Genomic DNA, 20,613 nt, shown 5'->3' on the forward strand with positions numbered 1-20,613 from the left:
ACACACAGCTGGGTGTCCTCAGATATATCACATAACCAACACAGGCCTCAGTAAACTCACTGGGTAGCATGTGGTTCAATGAATAAATGCTCAAGGGTGCTGGGAACTCTAAAAGTAATATTACTGACATTAAGCTAAACACTGAGGCCCCCTTGGGGAGCACGTGAAGGCCCTATGTCCTTAGGTCACCCTATACCAGAGAACACTGCCCAGTGGCTGACTGCCCAATCTCTCCCTTCCTCACCTTCCCTGGAAAAGAACACACTGTCTGGGATTTAAGATAAATGCTGGACAGTGGTGAGTAAACAACCCAGCCCATGAGAGGCCCCTGAGATAGGAGGAGACAGCTCCTGCACCCCAGACCGAACACAGTCCCCCGGGGCCGACAGAATCCTCACCCGCATCATGCGGTCTGAGCGATGGCGCCTGCGGATCCGGTTCAAGCCCTCCACAAAGCGGATAAAGCCATCCAGGAGCTGCCACTCCTCCTCGTCTGCCCGGGGCCTGTCCCCATAGATGTCACAGTGGACCTCCCCTTCTGTAATGCGCTTGGTGGCAGTGACACAGGCTGGCAGCAGCAAGAAGCGGGTCCTCCAAAACTTCAGAGACTCAATCAGGCTGTGGAAGGAACAAAAGGAGGCGGTGGTGAGAAAAAGCAGATCATGAAAGCACCACCAATGCACATACCATCTCAACCCTCTCCTGGAGGCTGGCATGTGAGGGTTTCTCTCCCCATGATCTGCCACGGGGCTTCACTCAAAACAGAACCTCACTGTATGTCAATGATAATTTAGAAATAAATTACTAAAAAAACAAAAACATAAATACAAGCTCAGAAGGAAGAATTCAAAGACTACATTTACTTTACATCCCCGAGCTGCTACATCCCCGAGCTGCTAGAACGCTTCTGTGCACCCAGGCCCAGTGAAGTTGTGGCTTTTTAATCATCACAATCATAAGTCACACATCAAAACGAAAAACAAGACACCACAACTAGTGAGGAAAATGTTAAGAATGTGATCTGCACCGACATTCCAGCACAGAGCATATCACCACCAAGTTTTTTTTGCTGTCTGTTTTTATGCAGTAAAATACACATAACAAAGTTTACCACTTTAATGATCTCTAAGTGTATATTTCTATGGCATTAAGTACATTCACACTTGTTGTGCAACCATCACCACCATCCATCCATCTCATCACTCAGTTATTAACCCAATGCAGATGTGCTTTTGTTGTTCCATGTTTTTCTGAAACAGACATCATTTTGTAATAAGAAAAAAAGGGCTGGAAGTGTTAAAATATGGTTACACCCAAGGCAGTCAAAATGGAACACCAAAGCACACTTTCTGACCTGAAGTCCTCAGAGCCAGCGGAACAGATGTACTGGTCTAAGTAATTCCACTTGTACTCCTCCAGCCGTTCATGGGAGAATTCCACCCAACAGGACACAAACTCCGAGTCTGAGTGGGAAGGGCAGAGGCTGTAGGTATAGTGGATCTGGGCAGATTCATAAGGGTACCTGAAAAAAAAACACAAAAACCATGTCCAGAAGTCCAAAAGAGAATCTTCCCTGATTCTTCATCTTTTCTGTCTCAAAACACTTAGCACCATATTTGGCATTCAACTCTCGACTACAGTAACCAACTCATCCCCAGTGACTGATAATGAAATCTCTCAGATCTTAACTTTCTCTCCTCACATTATTTATTTATTTATTTTTATATTGAGAGAGAGAGGGGAACAGACAGGGACAGACAGAAAGGGAGAAAGATGAGAAGCATCAACTCATAGTTGCAGCACCTTAGTTGTTCATTGATTGCTTTTCCATATGTGCCTTGACAGAGAAGGCATGGGTGCTATAGCTGAGCCTATGACCCCTTGCTCAAGCCAGCAACCTTGGGTTCAAGCCAGCAACCTTGGGCTCAAGCCAGCGACCTTGGCTTGAAGCCAGTAACCTTTGGGCTCAAGCCAGCGATCATGGGGTCATGTCTATGATCCCATGCTCACGCCAGCAACCTCATGCTCAAGCCCAATGAGCCCATGCTCAAGCCAGCAACCTCAGGGCTGCAAACCTGGGTTCTCAGTGTCCCAAGACAGACATTCTATCCACTGTGCCACCAACCTGGTCAGGCCTCACATTCTTTATTTTTACTTGGCTTGTTGAGAATCAGGCTAAACATTATAAGCTAAATCAAATTCCATATGGAAGTATGGGATTATAACCATAAAATAACCATAGAAACAGAACAGTAACTTCAGAAGAGAAACCACTCAACCTCCTCAGTCTGAAATCTGTGTGACACACATAATTCAGCATGTGGGCACAAGTCAGGACAGTAGCTGAAAACCTTAAATATCCAAAGACTCACTTGGGAAGGTATCGTGTCACTGTGATCATCTTATCCTTCAGCGTCACTTTGTGAAAAGTTCTGCCCATACTCAGCCAGTACTGGTCCTCCTCCTCAGGGCGGTTTCGGGAAATAAGGCCTAATAGAAAGAAAAAAAAAACCCATTCCTGCAATTAGGTTGAAGGTCATTTGTTAACAGGCAATTGCTTCTCTTCCATGTAGATTCAGAAAAAGAAAACCAAGCCTGACCGGTGGTGGCATGCTGGATGGAGCGCTGACCTAGGATACTGAGGACTCAGGATCAAAATCCCGATATCGTTGGCTTAGTTGCAGGTTCACCAGCTTGAGCATGTGATCATCAAAATGATCCCATGATTGCTGGCTTGAGCCCAAGGTCACTGGCTTGAGCAATGGGTCACTGGCTTGGCTGCAGCCCCCTAGTGAAGGCATATACAAGAAGCAATCAATGAATAACTATAAGAGTGACACAACTACAAGTTGATGCTTCTCATTTCTCTGCCTTCTTGGCTCTCTCTCTCTCTCTTGCTTACACACACACACACACACACACACACACACACACACACACACAAAGAGAGAGATAACTTAAAGAGGCAACACTTTCTTTTGAGTAGCAGTTTCATGGAAAAGTGTTATCTATGGTAAAAAAAAAAAAAAGTCCTGAAGTTGGTGGATTTTTCTGTTACTGACTAACCAGCAGCAGATCAGAGGCTGGGGCTGCAGATACTATCTGGACAACATACTCAAAGCTGAACAACAGCCTAATGCTGTTCTGGAGATGTTAATAGGCTGAGAGACAAAATGGAACTCAATTCCACTCAAGTATACGTCAGTACCCTGGCACATTTGAGGTCCTTACCCCAGGGTGGCAGCCAACCTGGATTTCTGGCCTAGCTCCTACAACTGCCAGACTCCCACACCACATTTCAGTCTTAAAAGACCAACTTATTTATTTGCTATAATTTCTTTCTCCAAACATTTGTTCCTGTTGCTTTCTTTGTCTTCTCTCCTGGACCACCTGGACCACCATCAAAATCCTATGAATCATTTAAGGCAGCGATTCTCAACCTGTGGGTCACCGCCCCGGCGGGGGTCGAACAACCAAAACACAGGGGTCACTTAAAGCCATCAGAAATACATATTTTATTTAAGGCGACCCCTGTGTTTTGGTCGTTCGACCCCCGCCGGGGTCGCGACCCACAGGTTGAGAACCGCTGATTTAAGGTCACCATCAAATGCCACTTCCCCTAGAAAATTCTCAGATCCTATCAGCAGTTCTGAATTCTACCTTGTATGTAGCTTCTTATATGTGTGTCTCATGCCCTTACAAACTAAAAGTTCCAGGAGGCCAGGGCCCAAATCTTTTTTTTTTTTCCTCAAATCTTTTTTGTCTTTATATTTTCTGTAGCACCTGATAAAGTGCCATTCCCACAAAGGATATTCAAAAAATATTAATTGAATTCAGAACATTAAAAAGGAAAAATAATGAAGAATCAAGAAAAGACGAGCTTTTCTACAAGAAATGTGTACCTGAAACCTATGTACTCTAATTGATCAATGTCACCCCATTAAATTTAATTTATAAATAAATAAATAACATTAAATAGTATTTTAAAAAAAAGAACACTACAATCTTTACAGAGAGTAAAAATAGCTCCTCAGTGAACAACTGAGCCAAGACAATTCCCGTGATATAGAAATGAAACAGACCCCTTGTTCGGCTCCGAGAGACAGTCACACAATGGCAGGCAGAGTGGGAGTTGCCAGAAGGCAGGATGGCAGAGGTTTGGATCTTCACTGTGAATGTGATTTCCCAGATGACAGTTGAGGCAGGCAAGTTGTATGTAAAAGAGGTCAGGTTTTGACTCCACACACCCAAATTAAACCCCAGCACTTTCATTCATCAGCAGTGTGATCTTGGGTACAAATCTAAGTCTCACTTTCTGTAACTTGCAAGCAAGCTGGTCCCAATCCCGGCATCCTTTCATTCATGCAACAAACACCCAGCTGGTCATCAGGAAGACAGTGTCATGGGATAATGGTCATGACCATCTTGCATGGTACCTATATCCTATTCCTAATTAGGTAAACCACTGTTATTCTTGGTTTTATCCTGCATGGCACTCTTCATAATCTGTGATCAAATATACACTTGGGGTTTATTACTTGAACATCTGTCTCCCCCAGAGCCCCAGTAAACTGTATACTCCAAGGACAGCACCGATGCTGTTCTATTCACTACTGGTACTGGGTCCCCGCTCACAATCAGTTTTTAATAAATCTATGATCTGTGAGTAGCACAGGTAGGTCACTTATGGTGGCTACTTTTCCAGTAATTATAATTATAATGGTACCATTTCTGTTGCTATAGAAACAAAAGCAATTAAATTTATTAAAGAAGAAAGATTGCCAGAAAGGGTACAGTTAGGTGAGTAGCCTAACTAGCCATGACATGAGAGTCACGATCAGCCAAAACAGAACTGGATGCTAGAGGAATTATGGACCACTAAGGTACATCAATCAGCTATTCCAGAGAAAAGCAAGTAGGCAGCCAGGTTGAGACCATTGACACTAATGGCAAATTCACTCCACTATTCTTGGGATAAAAAACAAAATCCTTCACATGATCTTATAAGGTCTGAGTCTCCTGATATTAACGGCCACATCTCTGCTTACTCCCTATGCTTCACCAACCAGTTTTCTATTTGGTGCCCAGAAAGTGTCATAGTGCCTCCTGCCTCAGGGCCTTTAGATAATGCATCCCTCTGCTTGGTATGCTCTTCTTACCTGATCCTGTCTTCCATCCCTACCTGCTTCCCTTACTAATAACTCCTGCACATGCTTCACATCTTAGCTCAAACATCACCTTCTCAAGGAAGCCATGCCTGCCCTCTCCAGACCAGATCAGGCCCCATATTAAATATTCTCACAGCCCCTTGGTTTTTCCTCACAGTTTTTATCACAACATGAATTATATTTCAGAGCTTTTACTTTCCGCCGCTGGGCTATAAATCCCCCACAAAGCAGGAGGTTCAAAAAAAACTGTTGAATGAATGAACAGATGACTGAATGAACAGATGACTGAATTCTGTTCTGAATATTTATCAACCCATATTGTTGTATGCCAAGCACAGTGGTAGAAGATAAAAAAATGAAGCTAAAATAGTCCCAGACCCTGGTCGGTTGGCACAGCAGTAGAGCATTGGCCCAGCGTGTGGAAGTCCTGGGTTCCATTCCCAGCCAGGGTACACAGGAGAAGTGCCCATCTGCTTCTTCACCCCTCCCCCTCTCCTTCCTCTCTGTCTCTCTCTTCCCCTCCTGCAGCCAAGGCTCCACTGGAGCAAAGTTGGCCTGGGCACTGAGGACAGCTCCATGGCCTCCACCTCAGGCACTAGAATGGCTCCTGCTGCAGCAGAGCAACACCCCAGATGGGCAGAGCATTGCCCCCTGGTGGGCATGCCGAGTGGATCCCAGTTGGGCACATGCGGGAGTCTGTCTGACTGCCTCCCCGCTTCTAACTTCAGAAAAATACAAAATAATAATAATAATAAATAAAATAAAATAGTCCCGGTACTCAGAAAGGTTACTATTCAGTACAGTCTAGGTGAGAAGACAGCAACATGTGATAAATATCACAAGGGGCTTTCAAAGAAAATCCAGAGGGAGTCCAAAGCTTCATCCTAAACAATGGGACCTGGACCAGAGGACCACTGAGCTCCCTCTAACAAAACCTCACTTCTCTGGTCCTCTGGCCAGAGGAGTTTTAATGAAGCCAAAGATGACCTGAGATCTTGAGCTGGGCACTTAGGGGAATTGGGAGTCTCATTAGCTATAGGGAAGAAGCAGAAGATTAACGGTTGCTCATTGATTGTTCCAGGAAGTGAGTGCTGCTTGCAGACTCCAGGCACCCACACTTAATTTTCTCTCCCTGAATTATTGCAGAAGAGCTTTCTAGAGCCTGGCTCTAACTCAATTGGCGTCACCGAGTCTCTGTCACCTTAGTAGCCTCTGTCACTCACAGATGACCCATTCTTGCTCCAAGTCACTAAGCTTCAGTGACAAACAACAGATGAATCCAGAATAGGAAAAAAAAAGTATAAACTTCATGTTTTAGGTAACATCTGAGAACCTGCTGTGTGCCAGGGGCTGTGTTAGAAACAAATACAAGTTTCTGGGTCTAGAATATTCACTATGTGCTCTGACATCTCCGTCATGGCTCAGCTGCCCACTACTCCAAGAACCTGGTCATATTCTCTTCCTTAAAAGGAGAGTTATAGACCAAAGAGAGTTTTAAGATAAATCTGTGCCTGGTGGAGACAGGCACAGATAAAATTTAAAAAGAAAAATTTTGTGTTAAAAAGCAATTACTCCTAAATTTATCTATCCTTTACCATCTTTAGAGTCTACTTGCACAAATTTAGTAAAAATAAACAATAGAAGGCCAAGGAGAAAAGCTCACCTCGGCTGTATAGGGGACTGCTGCTCAGCGGGGGCGGCACCGCGGGGCTAGGTTTCTGCACCTTGGGCTGCACTATGATTTGATAGCCCTGCATGAGACGCTGGCAGATGAACTCTTCAAACACCTGCTGGGCTGTCATCTGCACACCCTCTTCGTCCCTCCTGAAAAAGCAAACAATTGTCCACATGCATGTGCTTGGCCCAGGGCAGAGTGGCACTCAGAGTCCGTGGTCCCATCCTCTCCTTTGCTTCAACCCCATTAATTGTTCCAACCCTACAAGTCAGCCCTGAGAACCATTCTGCGGTGGTTCAGAAAACTAACAATTTGTAAACAAGTTTTGGGAGAAATGATCAGTTCAAGAGTTGAAACAAGAAGGCAGGTAATTGAATGGCCAAATGGGTGATCTTAGAAAAGAAGATCAGATTTGTGTGCCCAGAACAACTGTCATAGAAAATATAAGAAAGGATCAATGAGGAGAAATGGCTAAAGGAGGTAGGTCAATAGAACTCCAAAGAAAAATGAATAGTTGTTACATCATAAAATTTCCTAAATGTAAGAGGGCACGGGTTTGAAAATGCGGTGTTTTGATGCACACCTGGCCATACCTGGACTCCCTGCAAACACCCTTCCCCTGACACCAACCTGTCCATGTCCGCTTCTGGGAGGAGGTCATAACAGCCCTCTGTGTAGTCATTCTGCAGGCCCTGGCGGTCAGGGAAGTAGTCGGTGGTGAGGGGTAGGCACGCCGGAGTAGTGAGAGACTTCCAGTCCACTCCAACTGTGCAACAGAAGCCTGGCACTACAGGGGGAGCAGACAGTGTCAGAACTGCCTCGTGTAAACAGGGGAAAGGTACATGTGGTCACCACGGCAAGCGTGGAAAGTGGGAGGTGGGAGAGGGAAAGGAGGGGAGGGTGGGGGAAAACAAAATTCATGGTGAAAGGTGACAAAATTTCCAGGCAAGGGGATGGGGAGGGAGGAAGAGAAAGAGAAAGAAACAGTTTGTTAGACAAGGCAATGCGCGTGCTTATCCAATCCCATCATGCAAATGGGATTCACAGCTGATACTTTTCATTTTCTGCTGATCGTGAGCTATAAGCTGCAATGCCAAGGAGGTTACCGCAGGGCAGGCAGAGTTACACATCGAAGCAAATCACATTCCAAGAGCAGAAGAGAGCTCAAGCTGGAGCCTCTCCCGAGGACTGCAGAGCGGCTGGGTGGAGAAAGGAGGAGAGCTCAGCTGGATTTTGGAGCAAACAGCACACAGTAGCAGAATTTAGGAATACTTTCAGAATTGTAAAAATAAGTTACAGATCCAAAAGTGGAGGAGGAGAAACCAAGGATGTCTGGGAAAGTTATAAGGCCAGAACTTTAAGAGACTGAGTTTAACAATCTAGAAAGGAAAGCATCAATAGGTAGAGTGGGCCTAACCACACGGGTCTGCCCAAAATTGCCTGCTCTTTGGTTAAAGCAGGGTTTCTCCACCTTGATATTACTGAGATTTTAGACTGGAGAATTCTTTGTCGTAGTGGGGGCTGTCCTGTGCATTGCAGGACGTGAAAACAACATCCATGAACTCTACTCACTGGATGCCAACAGCATCTCCTGATGGTAAAAACTCAGAATGTCTACAGACATTGTTACATGTCTGCTGGGGACAAAATCATCCCCAGTTGAGAATCCTCAACTGAGTTAAAATATTAGGGTGATTATTTCTTTAAAGTACTTAAATGAAGAATATTTTACAAATATTTACACAAGAAATGATATGAAACAGAAACACTCCACCCCTTTGCCTCTGAATCACAGGTGAGATCCTCATACACCTTATCTCTGCAATGTGCTGTGTGGCTTTGAATGTGGTATACCTCTGTTATCTCATCAGTCCTCACCATGCCTTCTTGGAGCAGGTTTGCTATTTTTATCAACCCCTTTCTACAGTTGGCCAAGCCAAACTTCCCAGAGGTTACAGGATCAGAACCCTCTCTGTTCAGGAATCTTTCCACCATATAGACACATATCAACCAGCACAACAGAGTCCCACTGAACCTGGAGTTAAAGGGCAGGAAGAGGACTTGTGTGCTCAGTCACAGCGGGAAATATGCCCTATGCAGCACACTGCCTCAGGAAAGATGATCTGACCTGCAACAGACCTAACTCCATTGTCTACACAGATCTTGGGGTGATTCTTAGTCTGTTTGTTTGAATTATATTGTGGTAAGAACACTTAACATGAGCTCTACCCTCTTAACACATTTTTTTTTTCTTAACACATTTTTAAGTGTACAATACAGTATTATTAACTGGGGCACAATGTTGTACAGTGGATCTCTTGAGTTGATTCACCATGAATAACTCAAACTTTATGTCCATTGATTAGCAGCGCCCCCTTCCCACCTCCCCCTCAAGCGTCTGGCGACTACCATCCCACTCTTTGATTCCATGGCTTTGTCTATGCTCAGGTCTTGTTAACTCATTAACATTTTAAGAATTCAAAACATGGCCCAGATGGCCTAATTAATTGCCCCAATTTCTCTACATGGCAGGTGAGGGGGTTGAGCATATCCCTACTTCCTGGTTAGAAATCATAGTAGAAGGAAGCTTTTCTCTAGCTTACCTTATTGTAAGAACATAGTACATAATACATATATAAAACGTTTCAATTGACTGTTTATTAGTAAAGCTTCTGGACAACAGTAGGCTATTGATAATTAAGTTTTGGGGGAGTCAAAAGTTATATGTGGATTTTTGGTGCACAGGGGCCAGTGCCCCTGACCCCCATGCTTTTCCAGGGTCAGCTGTAATCCGTTGTCTAGCTATTGCAATAGAAAAGGATGATCAAAACAAACGTCACCCAGTCAAACATTTTCAGCTACAGGTATATAAACAGTTCCAGTTCTTATTACTTCTTTCCAGCTTTTCCCCAAAGTCATCATTAGGTATTGAAGGCTAAGGCCCACTCGGGACCAGCACAAAAGCCTCATGAAAATTCTGTTATCCTTCCCATGTTCCTCTGAATAATATTCTGGTTGTTTGGCCACTCCCCTCTCATTTTGCATCTGAGAGGCTGAAGTCTTCCCTCACCACCCTGCCGTCAGGTATCCCAGAGCCCTGTGGTCTTCCAGACCATTCTCTTCCCACAGGGCTCCCGCTTGCTTCCTCAAGCTCGGCCCCCTGCAACCCCCACCTCCTTTCCACCTTCCCCGGTCAGCCGCCCCCTCTTACTTGGTTCTGGAGAGGTAGAAATACTGTCCTCTAGAGAATCTTTATTCTGGGTCCTAGGATTCATACCTATGGAAAGATGAAAACAGCTTGTTTTAATGAGGCTCATTCTTCAAAAAAAAAAAGTTCTGACCAGTGTGGTTTAAAAATCCCAAAACTAGAGCTAAAACAAAAAATGTAAACCAAGTACAAAATCTGTGCTATTTCCCACAGCACAAAGATTCAATCAAAGAAAGACGATCCCTCTAAAACCTGAGAGTGAGCCAGAACTTTACTCTGAGGTTATCAATACTATTCTTCACCTGATGAGACCTTGCAAAAAGCAACTTGCCACTTATAGTAAGAAAAGGGACATATTTCAAAGTCATTTTAACTAATTGAAGCAATCTTTAGCAAACATAAAATGTCCCATTTAAATTTAGTCTGCTCAACCGTCATCTTCTCGAATTTTCTTCCCCAAATCATGGCTTTCTGAAGTATGACACCAAACTCACTAAAGAGAAGAAAATGATTTTACCTATAAGTAGGCTGAAAAAAACAGAAAGAGTCTTTGAAATGCAACTTATTGACTGAGATATAACAGAACTAATTTTAAAACATACATATAAATATTTAAATGCCCCTTTCAAAACATATATATTTACTAGAAAGTTACACTGTAGAAAAGATTAGAAAGACCCTAACCAAACTGTCAACAGTGGCTACCTCTGAGAAGAAAGCTGGAAGAGGCAGAAGATAAATGAGAACTTGTGCTTTTTACTTGAAATATTTCGTGAAACCTGAATCTTTTATAACAAGAACGCACATTTATAAATCCCTTGTGAAATCTCAGAGAAGACAGGACAGGCTACAACCTGGGAAACAGCATCTGCAAATCACATATCTGGCAAAGGACTTGTTTCCAAAACATATAAATAACTCTGACAACTCAAGAGCAAAATAACACCTGATGAGAAAATAGGCAAAAGATTTGAACAGAAACTTCACCAAACAACATACATAGAGTGCAAATAAGCACATGAAAAGATGTTCATCATTATTAGCCATTAGGGAAATGGCACATTAAAAGCACAGCGTGATCTTTCTACATGCCTCTTTGAATAGCTAAAATGACAGGTCACCACCAAGGGCTCAGAGACTGCGGAGCAATGGAAACCTTTATCTACTGATGGCAGAAATGCAAAATGGTACCCCACTTTGGAAAACAGATTTGCAGTTTCTTTAAAAGTTAAACGTACATTTACCATTTGACCCAGCAACCCCACTTTGTGGAATGTACCAGAGAGATGAAAATTTTTGTACACACAGAAACCTGTCATGTAAATGTTTAAAATGGCCTTATTCACAATTGCCAAAATGTAGAAACAACCCAACTGTCCTTAAGTCAACTGGCAAATATAACCAATGAAATATGACTGAGCAATAAAAAAGTAATGAGCATTGCCATTGATGCATGCAACAACTTAGATGAATCTCAAAAGCATGATGCTGAGTGAAAGAAGCCAGGCTCAAAGAGCCACATACTGTATGATTCCATGTGTATAACGTGCTGGGAAAGGCAAACCAAAGGGAGGCAGAACAGACACCAGTGGTTGCCAGGTGATGGGGGAGGGGCTGACAAAGGGGCAGCACAAAGGAATTTGGGGATAATGGAAACACTGTTTCTTGATGTGTTTGTTGGTCATTATTACTATGAATTTGTCAAATCTCATAGACCTGTACATTGAACAGAGCGAGTTTTACTATATGTAAATTTTTAAATAAATATATATTTTTTTTAAATTTAAAATGATGATGTCACTTGGCCAAAACAATTTTTTAACTTCTTTTTTGGAACTGCCTTAAGCAGATTTTTACAATTTACTAATCATCATAATAAGAAGATACAAATTATTAAGTCAGATAATGTAGCATTTCATTTTATTCAAACCCACACTATGAGGCAGACATGGTATGGGTATTATCCCCTTTCTACAGATAAAGAAACAGAGGCTCAGAGAAGTTAATTTAGTGAGAAATCACCCAGGAAGTAGGTGAAACCTACACTGAAACTCTTCTGCTTAAGTCTACAGATGCTCTATTTCCTGCCTACCCATTTGGGGAACCAGTTTTCAGCTATTGAAAATGTCATCTGTTCTTTGTCAACAAAAGCCATTTGGAGCTAAAGTTTCTGGAAAAGCTAGCTCAATTGATTGCATCCATTTTCATGAAAATACAAAGCAATGAGGTAGATTTTCTCGTTCAGCCTAAGAACTGGTATGAAGGCAATTACAAAATTGGCATTCTCAAAACACTCTGAACAACAGAATCATTAAAACACATCACCTCACAGTCTTTTATGCTAAATTCGAGTATTAGATCACTTTTTCTTTTAAGAAAATCCCATCCAGATTTCGTCTATAGGAACTGAAATTCTTAGACTAATAAAGAAACAGTTCAACTTACAATTGCACAAGCAATAATTGTTTGAGTTTAAGGAGCCAACCAATAAAAGGGTTCTTAGAGCAGCTTTGGCTCCTAGGCCAAAAGTAGACTTGTGCCATTTTTAACTGATACAAGCACATTTATGGCCACCAGGTGCCTTGTATGTTACACACACACACACACACACACACACACACTCTCTCTCTCTCTCTCTCTCTCTCTCTCTCTCTCATTCTTATTTTATTTTAAAGGAATAGCAATGAAAAAAATGAAAGGAATACATATTTTTAAGGGCTTCTGCTAAGCTTACACACAGCTTGGTAATTCCCTGCCTCTCCCACGAGCTCTGTCTTTGGGGCTAACTTTCAGTCACAGAGACTCACTATTCTCATGTAAAGATCCCCAACAACTGAGAGGACAGGCATGAGCCCTCCTGGTCAGTCAGCTACACTCCAACCCCATATCTGGGGATGATTCTCTCACTGTCAAAGTTCAAAGCAAAAAGGGTGATCAGTGTGGGCCTTTGGGAGCCGGTTCCAGGAGGTATCTACAAACCTGTGCCTGGGGCAAGTCCTTTCTCCTTTTTGGGCTGCAGAGATGGTGCTTACCCTTAGACAGCCCAACCTGCCTGGGTGGGTGAGTCTGAGTCCCTGTCTTCTGGTCTCAATGTGCTATGATTTACTGTCTACTTTAGTTCTCAGGCCACATCTGCCTGAGACAGTACGAATACCAGCTTGCAGCTTCTGGACCCCAACCAAAGAGAAATAAAACTTGGCATTGCTTATTTTCTTTTTCAAAATTATCTAGAGCACTTATGTCCGATGAGGAGAATGGCACTGACTAACAAGTTATACACTGGTGCCCCGTTAAAGAAATAGAGGGATAAACATTATCTGCCCAGGCCCAGCAACCACTTGGTCCCTGCTGAGCTGCATGAGAAAAACAAATGAACAGTCCAGGTGTGAGGCCTGAGCCAACAAGGTTCAAAAGGAATCTTGCCAGGGCCAGGAGGGAAACCCACAGAGACACCACTCATGTGAATTCTGAATCGTGACTCATGTAGGGATTAAGTCCAAGGGCAGGAGAAAATCTGAGTCATGCCAGAGTGCCTGCAGATGGTACAAACTGTCAAGCCCGGGACATGAAGGTGAAGTCACAGATGAGGTCTTTTATTTTTTTATGATTGAAATGTTAGTTAGTTAGTTGTTTGTTTAGACCCCATCTTGTCCCAAAACAAGAACCCAGGGCGACATTTTCCCTTTAGGCAATCCAATCTACTTTTGATCCTTACAACTTTGTGAGGCAGGTAGGCAGGTGAAGATCTTCATGTCCATTATACAGATGAAGAACTTGAGGCTCAGCAAAGGCTGAAGGCTAAACTCTAAAGACCATGAGGAGAAGAGCTGGGTACTTGGTTCCAGTCATTTTCATAACAGCATGCTACTTTATCTACCATATTATAATTTAGGTCACACATTCAAATCACATGGTATCAGTGGAACCACTCACAGTCCAGCTCCCCACAAGAGCGCTGTCCTTTCGTGGCTGTTACCCCACATGGAACTGCTTCAAATAGAACTCCAAGCCAGAGCTCCCTGAGGTGAAAAGAATCAGTCTCTTAATCATTTTGTTTCTTCTCAGGCTTTAGCACAGGGCCTAAAGTTCAAGAAGTATTTCTGGCATGAACAAGGGTTTAGTGGGTCTGAAGGAAGCAAAATATATTCTTTGGGGATTGAGGACGGCTTGAAAGGAGTCAATTCCAAACCGAGACAGCCCGACACTTTGAGGAAAAGAATCCAGTTAATTGTTCTGGAATGAGTACTAAAGATAATGAAAGAGAAGGAAAACATTCACAGAGTGAGAAAACTAACCGTAGAAGGCTTTAGCATTCATTCAACTGTCTGATATATGCCAGGAACTGTCTTAAAGTCCAGAAACACAACCATAAACAAACAAACAAAAGAATGAAAGAAAGAAAAGGAAAGCTCCCTGTCAGGTGGTACTATGAAGAAATATTAAGCAGGGAAGATAGGTGGGAATTGCCAAGGTAGACAACAGTAATTCAAGTAAGACCTGAAGGAAGAGAACAGGAAGGGTGGCCATACATTTTGTCATCTAATCCAGAACTCTTCTGAGAGAGAAAGGGGGTAAAGGGAGTACTATTAAAAATCATATAGGCCCTGGCCGGTTGGCTTAGTGGTAGAGCGTTGGCCTGGCGTGCGGGGGACCCGGGTTCGATTCCCGGCCAGGGCACATAGGGGAAGCGCCCATTTGCTTCTCCACCCCCCCCCCCACCTTCCTCTCTGTCTCTCTCTTCCCCTCCCGCAGCCAAGGCTCCATTGGAGCAAAGATGGCCCGGGCGCTGGGGATGGCTCCTTGGCCTCTGCCCCAGGCGCTAAAGTGGCTCTGGTCACAACAGAGCAATGCCCTCGGAGGGGCAGAGCATTGCCCCCTGGTGGGCAGAGCATCGCCCCTGGTGGGCGTGCCGGGTAGATCCTGGTCAGGCGCATGCAGGAGTCTGTCTGACTGTCTCTTCCAGTTTCCAGCTTCAGAAAAATACAAAAAAAAAAAAAAAAAATCATATAGAACAAGGAATTTAAACCAGGACTGTCCTGGGCGAACTCAGATTGATGGACCTCAGCCACGAAGCTCTCTGGTATAAGGGCAGAGCAGAGGGTAGAGCAAGAAAACGGACCCAGATTCTGAGTGGGCTTGATATTTGGGGAACCGCTGGAGTGAAGTGAGAGGGTGAAGGGACCACATGATGCAAGGGGCTCTGTTGGCTACTGCAATGCCAATAATGGCTTTTACTCCGAGTACACTAGGAAGCCCTCAGAGGATTTTGTGCAGATAAGTTTCACAATCCAGCTTCCAGTTTTGAAGGGTCATCTTGAATTGCTGTGCTGAAAATAAACTATATGGAAGGGCAGTTAGCAGGCTACTGAGATAATTCAGGCAAAGGATGATGGATACTATGTTGGACCGAGCTAGGACTGGTATGGACCGAGCTAGGACTGGTATGGACCGAGCTAGGACTGGTGGAGGTGATGACACATGGAAAGAGTCCAGATAGATCCTGAAGATAAATCTGACATTAGTTGGTTATTGCACATGATAACAAAGACATTACTTGGTTATTGCACATGGTAACAAAAATTAGAATGATTTTGTCTAATTTCTTTCTGTGGCTGGCTAACACATTTGATCAGGAAGCACAAAATCAAAGATGGGAGTTCAATTTCCATGAAGCCAATGCTACAGACCACCTCCTGATGACCCCTGGCCCCTGTGAAAACAATGCTACTGGTCATAAAGGGACTGGGCAAGAGTAAGGATGACCCCACTTAACTACAGGACCTTGACTAGAAAAAGAACCCAATACCTTCTCTAAGAAGCTAAACATTCTAGGACATATTTATGTAACTGAACACTTGTACACCAATTAGAATAATTTTTGAGGTCAGTAAGATACTTCTCACATACGGCAGCTTGGTCTTGAAAGTATAAGTTCATTTGTCAACAGTGTGCTAAACAATGTGGGGATGAATCAAGAGAAGCTCTTTTAATCCAGCGGAGAGACAAGCATGGAAGCAGTGGGGTCAGGGTGTGCCAAGTGTACAACTTGGTTTCTCTATGTGCGTGAAGCTGTAGAGAGAAGTGCCTCACGTCTCCTGGGAAGGGTGGGGAGCAGAGAGAAGCACCAGACAGGGCTTCAAAGAAGAGGCATTGTTGGAGCTGATGCATAAAGAGTGGGCTGAGATCTCCCAGGCAGAATCAGGGACTGAAGCTAGAGAAAAAGCATATTCCGTACAGTGAGACTACTCTATGCAAAGAAGTAAGAGGACAAAGTACCACACTGTTCGCCTCTGGGCCTCTCCTGTTTCTATGGAGGTGGGTTTGCCCCCGCCCCCACACACGCAGCTGAAAGCTCTTCTGGAGCAGAAATCACTCCTGCTCTGGCCCTGGTGTTGACCTCAATGCCAAGTTCATAAGCCGCCCTCAATCACGACTCACAGACTGATGATAAATGTGGCTTGACCAGCATGTTCCCGGCTAAAAATGTAACGTTTAGCCCATTTATAATTCTATGCATTTTAAAGCACTGCTTCTAAATAGGTCACCCAAAATTGTGGCTGAAATGATCCCAAAATAGACGTGGCCCTTCTTTTCTGGTCCTCAGACAGTTCTAGATGTGAGCCTGCTCTGAGCATCCCAAGTCTGTTACCTCTTGGACTGGTTACCTGCACCACTGTTGCTAAGCAGGTTGACCGAAAGCTCTTCTGTTCCACTGAAGTTCAAGAAGGACATGCTGTCGCCAGGCTGGCGAGGAGTGCTGTGCCTGCAGAGAACAGAGCCCAGCCTGGCTTAATGCAGATTCACCTCTTTTATCCTGCTCACCCTGTATTCCGGGGGTTTTCACAAAAAACAGGTCTGACTACTCAGGCACACAGGCTGGCAACCACTGGGACCCACAGCACAGGCTCCCAGGCCGCGGCCCTCGGCTCGTGAGCCAGCTCTGGCCTCCTGTGACCAGCTCCTCCTGCCCTTGCACCTTAGCTGCCATTGCCGTGCTAGACCGTCGGCCCTTTTTGTCCTAAGCCTCCCCTACTAACACCGACAGGAAGATGTGAGGTGACTGAACGGAGGTACCAAGTGAATCTCGTAAAGATGGTCACATCTGTCTGTATCCCTCATCCGTCCCATGGTATGGTGGGGTGAGAGAAAAGGGGGCCAAAAATTGCTCTTTGAAAAATGTTTCCTGGTCCTGGCCGGTTGGCTCAGCGGTAGAGCGTCGGCCTAGCGTGCGGAGGACCCGGGTTCGATTCCCGGCCAGGGCACACAGGAGAAGCGCCCATTTGCTTCTCCACCCCTCCGCCGCGCTTTCCTCTCTGTCTCTCTCTTCCCCTCCCGCAGCCAAGGCTCCATTGGAGCAAAGATGGCCCGGGCGCTGGGGATGGCTCTGTGGCCTCTGCCTCAGGCGCTAGAGTGGCTCTGGTCGCAACATGGCGACGCCCAGGATGGGCAGAGCATCGTCCCCTGGTGGGCAGAGCATCGCCCCATGGTGGGCGTGCCGGGTGGATCCCGGTCGGGCGCATGCGGGAGTCTGTCTGACTATCTCTCCCTGTTTCCAGCTTCAGAAAAATGCAAAAAAAAAAAAAAAAAAAAAAAAAAAAAGAAAAATGTTTCCTAAAAGAATGACAGTGAGCCATGCTTGTCAAGGCTTAAATGATTTTCTTCCCGTACTGAGTCTCAGCATGCTTATAACACATTCAGAATTCTGGTTCAAAAGAGTTACTTTTAAAAACACAGGCCTTTTGCCTGACCTTGGTGGCGCAGTGGATACAGAGTCAACCTAGAACGGTGAGGTTGCCCGTTTGAAACCCTAGGCTTGTCTGGTCAAGGCACATATGACAAGCAATCAATGAACAACTAAAGTGAAGCAACTATGATTTTGCTTCTCCCCTCTCTCAAATCAATAAATAAGATCTTTAAAAAATAAAAATAAAAACAAAAAAGGCCTTTTAGCCCTGGCTGGATGGTTCAGTTGATTAGAGCATTGTCCTAAAGCACAGAGGTGCTGGTTTAATCGCTGGTCAGGGCACATACAGAAACAGATTGATGTTCCTGTCTCTTTCTCTCTCTCCCTTTGTCTCTCGCAAAAATCAATAAACATTGAAAAAAAACACTGATCTTTTCCTTTTTTCTTTTTAATTTTATAGAGAGAGAGGGAGGGAATGAAGGAGGGAGGAGAAGTGGGAGGAAGAAGAGAGAGACATAAAATTCTTGTTCCATTTATTTATGCATTTATTGGTTGATTTTTGTTTTAAAGACCTAATTTAGTACTCTGTAAGCATTTTTTAGATATTTTATTTATTTATTCATTTATAGAGAGAAAGGAGAGAGAGAGGACGGGGGGGGGGGGGACCGGAAGCATCAACTCCTATATGTGCCTTGACTGGGCAAGCCCAGGGTTTTGAACCAGTGACCTCAGCTTTTCAAGTTGACGCTTTATCCACTGCGCCACCACAGGTCAGGCTATTGGTTGATTTTTGTATGTGCCTGACTGGGTATCGAACCCACAACCTTGGTGTATCAGGACAATGCTCTAACCCACTGAGCTACCTTGATTTTCACTGTGTTTAGCATTAACTTATTCTAAACTCAACAGTGAAATTTCTCAATGACCAAAATGACAGAAGTCATAGACTGCCCCAAACACACACCATGAACCATCTACCTCAGCACCTGTTTTCACCCTTGAATGAGGATTAGAAGTAATTCATGTGTGAGGTTTACAAGTGTGCTCTGAATGACACGTCAAACTAAAACAGGCCTACGTAACATTTCCGGCAAAAATGTCAGGCTGTTTGCTTTGTACTTAGCCCTGACTGACAAAGGAAGGGAATGACACTGACTGACAAAGGAAGACCCTGATCTCACACTGTCTCTTCGAGTCTTATAAACACAACATTTTGTCAGCAGTCTGTTCTGCACATTGTCTTGGGTGCCGAAGAGTGTTCTCAAGGTGCCATCCAGAGCCCTGTGCACATCTCACCTTCCAGCAGCTTCATGATAGGCTAACTCCAGCAGCTCTGCAGAGGAGTGAGTTGGGTCCCTCTGCCTGCTGCCCTGCAGCTCCGCCATATTCTGCCGGGTCTGGTGATGGATCTGGATGGCCTCTCCGGATGGTCCTACCCAGACAAAGGTCCACTGAGCATCGTTCCCACCCGACAGCTAGTGCTGTGCACTTAGCTTCACTCTTCCTCCCTCTGGCTGCTGCGATACGGGTATTGGAGAGATCGAAAGAGCACACCACAGACCACACACACAGAGGAACATTTATACATACATGTGACCCTCTGGTTCCCACAAAGGACATCTCCTCTCCCGAGCCGAACTCATCCTCCTGTGTGGCCTGTTTGTCATCCTGTTCAGCCGAAGATATTTAAGAACCTCTGTCTCATGCATGCAACCAAGACGCCATAAATATAGAAGTATAGGACACAAGGCCCCTCCCCAGGAAGGTTAACACAAACCAAATGAAAAGGAACACACAAGTGAAACACCAATGGCGCTGTCAACCTGTAAGAGAGCAACAACTGTGACCAAAGAAGCAGAGAATACTAAAGTGCAAAAAAGACCAGTAGGAGATAACTCAGAATTAGTCAAGGCTAGGAAAAAATGCTTCCTAGAGAAAGAGAGTTTCAGAGTGTTACAGTTAGCAGGGGTTGAGGGAGAGGATATCTGGGTAGGGGAAACGATTTGCCTGAAAACCCAAGCGTGGAAGAGGCGAGACCCCCAGACAAGCTTGGGAAAGAAAAGAACCTCTGAGCATGTCGTGAGGAGACAGAACATGGGGGGCAAAGGAGGGCCTCAGCGATTAGGGGCCCAGGTGGGCAAGAAGCTGCAGTTTTGGAAAATATGGTTTCCATAAAGTGTTCATAAAGTGTTATGTATTGAGTGGAGAGGCACAGAAGCAAGAAGAGCAGAGAGTCGTGGAAGAAACATCAGATGTTCTCCTGAGAACCCAAAGGGAGCTGGGAGGTAACAACCGAAAGAAAGAGACACAGAAAGAAACAAGCCATGTGAATGATTATGGCACAGACAAGGAAGGCACAAGGGGTTTGAGAATGACCCCCAATCACAGCCAAAAGAACCAGATTCATTGCTCACTTATCTAACTTTTAACTAATGCAAGTACAAAACAGTACAAAATAATAAATTATAATAATAGACATTTCTAGGCATTAGGCAGAATGGCTTCCATAAAAAAAAACCCTGGAGTTTAATGCATCTGTTCCTTTCCAGCCCAGTAAGAGCCCATTAACTGAAGTTTAATTTTAGCCACAGCTTTATAAAACCTCACTGTCATCTTTAGGATAGAATACAGATTAAAAAGAACAGAAAAAGTGAATTTGGAGAAAAAAAAAGTTCTCTCAGAGACCCTTGAAGAAAACAAAAGAACATACAGCTGTGTGACCAAAACAGTAATATCAATATCCAGACAAAGCCAGGAAAGGAAGGAATACAGAATACACAAGAATGGGGGACATCAATCTTAGGAAAGAAAGCAGGAAGCAAAGCACAGTGTCTTTCAAACAGAATAATGAAGCCCTCAGGTTGACGCAGCTAACTGC

The 20,613-nt window shown here is 44.3% G+C and overlaps 1 protein-coding gene across 8 annotated transcripts in view; it reads right to left on the reverse strand.

Moving 5' to 3' along the window:
- Positions 1-20,613, reverse strand: part of DEPDC5 (DEP domain containing 5, GATOR1 subcomplex subunit) — a 114,265-nt gene that overhangs the window by 38,819 nt on the left and 54,833 nt on the right. For 2 of the 8 annotated variants that reach the window (XM_066260054.1, XM_066260058.1), the window contains exons 23-30: positions 19,032-19,167; positions 16,717-16,814; positions 10,055-10,120; positions 7,474-7,657; positions 6,832-6,992; positions 2,373-2,490; positions 1,355-1,522; positions 399-618 (exon numbers count right to left, since the gene is read on the reverse strand). In XM_066260054.1, the coding sequence (XP_066116151.1) occupies positions 399-618; positions 1,355-1,522; positions 2,373-2,490; positions 6,832-6,992; positions 7,474-7,657; positions 10,055-10,120; positions 16,717-16,814; positions 19,032-19,167 (1,151 nt within the window). Of the gene's footprint in view, positions 1-398; positions 619-1,354; positions 1,523-2,372; positions 2,491-6,831; positions 6,993-7,473; positions 7,658-9,550; positions 9,646-10,054; positions 10,121-16,716; positions 16,815-19,031; positions 19,168-20,613 lie in introns of those variants that run through there. The other 6 variants (XM_066260055.1, XM_066260057.1, XM_066260056.1 and 3 more) reach the window with 6 other exon arrangements.

The sequence above is a fragment of the Saccopteryx bilineata genome, chromosome 2, assembly GCF_036850765.1.
Source record: "Saccopteryx bilineata isolate mSacBil1 chromosome 2, mSacBil1_pri_phased_curated, whole genome shotgun sequence".
NCBI lineage: Eukaryota > Metazoa > Chordata > Mammalia > Chiroptera > Emballonuridae > Saccopteryx > Saccopteryx bilineata.